The 2,827-nt window shown below is 59.4% G+C and overlaps 1 protein-coding gene across 1 annotated transcript in view; it reads left to right on the plus strand.

Annotated features, from left to right (window-relative positions):
• Positions 1 to 2,475, plus strand: part of CTSH (cathepsin H) — a gene marked incomplete at its 5' end in the record, with an annotated part of 5,941 nt that extends 3,466 nt beyond the window's left edge. Inside the window, 3 exons of the mRNA XM_010002838.1 lie at positions 1,272 to 1,378; positions 1,967 to 2,092; positions 2,400 to 2,475. Coding sequence (XP_010001140.1) covers positions 1,272 to 1,378; positions 1,967 to 2,092; positions 2,400 to 2,475 — 309 coding nt within the window. The remainder of the gene's footprint in view (positions 1 to 1,271; positions 1,379 to 1,966; positions 2,093 to 2,399) is intronic.
• Positions 2,476 to 2,827: the final 352 nt, after the last annotated feature.

Consider the following 2,827-nt stretch of genomic DNA (forward strand, 5'->3'; position numbering starts at 1 on the left):
CATTGCTAGTGAAGGAAGGGACTAAAGCTGATGTTTTCTGTAGGATAAGCAGTCCCTGAGGAACTGCTGAGCAAAACCACTCGGTGCTTTTTATTTCTCCCATGAGCCCTTAGCCCTCGTGAGCATGTCCTGATGGTGCTTCCCCCTTCTTCCTGCCATGAGATGAGCTCCCTGGGGGTGGGTGGGTGGGGAAGGACCCCAGCTGCTGGCTGGAGATGTGGGTCCTTTGTCCTCCCCTGTGCTGGGGGACCCGGGCAGAGGTGACAGACACACCTTTCAGACCGAGCTGAGCTGGCAGGGTTGGTGCTGTGGGGTGAGGTGGCTGCGCTCTGGTGTTGGCACTGCCTGGGATCAGGCACCCCTCGGGGGAAGCTCTTCCCCTGCCTGTGTGGGACTGTGCCAAGCAGCAGGATGGGCTCGCCCAGGAATCCCAGACAGGGACGTATTGCAGGAACAAACTGGAATTTATGCCTTTAGAGGGCCTGGGATATGCTCTGCACTTCCCTTTCCCCCAGGCATGGTCTGTAGGCCTGTGGGAGCAGTTGGTGTCTCAGCTCTGCAGAAACCACAGCGTTACCAGCCTAATTAATCTGGTTCTGGCCGTGTTGTTTTGCAGGGGGCTGCCAAGCCAGGCCTTTGAGTACATCCTGTACAACAAGGGGCTGATGGGGGAGGACAGCTACCCGTACCGGGCCCAGGTATGTCCGGGCATCCCGGGTGCTCCCGCAGCAGCACAGGGCCTGGAGCTGCCTCCAATGCCCATTCCCTTCTCCCTGCACAGAATGGGACCTGCAAGTTCCAGCCGGAGAAGGCGGTTGCGTTTGTCAAGGATGTGATCAATATCACCCAGGTGAGGCTGCTGGGCCTGTTCCCAAACTGCCAGGGCTGTGCCAGGGGTGCCCGCAGGGAGCGGGCTGTGCCCGGCTGCTGCGTGCGTGCTTGTGTGTGTGTGTCTGTGTGTGTGTGTGTGCCTGCTCCTCCTTCCCCGGCACCCCTGCCTGGAGCTGCTGCAGGCCCCAGCTCTGCCTGCTTCCCACAGCCACTGCACCTCAGGCTGTGAGGAGGCTCTGGCAGGGCAGTTGGGCTGGGTCATCTCCAGAGGTCCCTTCCAAGCCCTGCCATTCCGTGGTTCCATGGAGCCTTGGCCCTTCTCTGCCAGTGCAGGCAGCAGGCCAGGGCAGCCAGCCCCTCTGTGCTCTGCCTGCTGCTCTGGGGATCCCGACTGCCCCAGGGGGCTGGGAGCTGGGTGACCCTGGGGTCTGTCCCTGCAGTACGACGAGGATGGCATGGTGGAGGCTGTGGGGAAGCACAACCCAGTGAGCTTTGCCTTTGAGGTGACCCCTAACTTCATGCACTACAGGAAAGGAGTCTACTCAAAGTGAGTTTCTGGACCTGGGAGGGGGAGGTGTAGCGCTGGAATCACTTGCATTCCGGGTCTTCCTGGTTCCCTTCAGGGCAGGCAGGGCCCTGAGCACCTTGAGCCAATCCCTCTCTGCAGCTGGAGCTGTAAGAAAAGTAGCACAGATGAAAAATCGGTTTGAGACCTGAGTGACCTAGCAGGAAAAGCTCTCGTGCTGTGTCAGCTCCACAGCTGAGGCAAACAGCTGCTTCACAGGGTGGGGTTATATCTTGGACACTACCTGTGACAGGAGAGATTTCTACCAGGCAGGAAATGGGAAAAATACAAGAACTAGAAAAATACTCGAGGGTAACAGATCCACAGTCAGGTAGAACTGAGGGGACATCAAACCAAGAGTCAAGGCAGGTGTGACCTGCCCAGGGAGCAGCAGGGGAAGGAGCAGTAGCACCCAGTGGCAGTGGCTTTGCCACTGGGGTGAGGATGGTGATCCCTGCAGTTAAGCAGGCAGAGGCTGGTTGTGGACACAGGGACGTGGCCCACTAATCCACACGGAATCCCAGGCCGGTTTTCCCTGGAAGCAGCCTGCATTGTTTGCTGTCCCTGCAGCCCCCGCTGTGAGCACACCCCTGACAAGGTGAACCACGCTGTCCTGGCCGTGGGCTACGGGGAAGAAGGTGGAATTCCCTACTGGATCGTGAAGAACTCATGGGGCCGGCTCTGGGGCATGGACGGGTGAGGAGCTCCCACCCCTGCCAGACACACCGGGGGCTCCTGGTGACAGGAGGGGACAGCCCTGCGCTTCCCCCTGCCCCCAGCTCCCCCTCAGGCGCTGGGGCTGCAGGTGGAGCTGGGAGGGAGTTTCCAGCTCAGCTCTGCCAATATTTCCAGCTGGAAGTGGCATTTTTCAGCGGGGGTGGCCATGCCTTGCTCCCGGGAATTGCTCCTGAGCTCCGGGAGGAAGGAGCCTGCCCCTCAGGAGCAGCAGCTGCCCAGGGGAGCACTGGCTGACTCATTCACACGCGTTCATTTCTCCTTTTAGGTACTTCCTAATCGAACGTGGCAAGAACATGTGTGGTCTTGCTGCCTGTGCGTCCTACCCGGTGCCTCAGGTGTGAGGGGGCCGGGCAGGGGGCTCAGCCAGGCCCGCAGGGGCACGGAGGGGCTGCAGCACAGGCTGCTCCCTGCCTCGGGAACACCCTCCCTGCTGTCCCTGCCTGCGGGACGGGACGTGCAGCACTGACCCCGACAGGGCTCACCCCGGGGCTCCCAGGCTGCAGCTGGAACTGCCGGGGATTCCGTGATCTCTGCCTCTCTCCACAGAAACATGAGCGCACCTTGGCTCTTTATTTTCACCCCGGGCGTTCAGTAATTTTATTATTAATTTTTTTTGTATGAAAAAAATCGGGTATTTTGATGCAAACAGAGATTATTTTCTTCTACGAGCCAATCAAGCAAGCGGGAACATAC

The sequence above is a fragment of the Chaetura pelagica genome, unplaced genomic scaffold (genome assembly GCF_000747805.2).
Source record: "Chaetura pelagica isolate M959 unplaced genomic scaffold, ChaPel_1.0 scaffold658, whole genome shotgun sequence".
Classification (NCBI taxonomy): Eukaryota; Metazoa; Chordata; class Aves; order Apodiformes; family Apodidae; genus Chaetura; species Chaetura pelagica.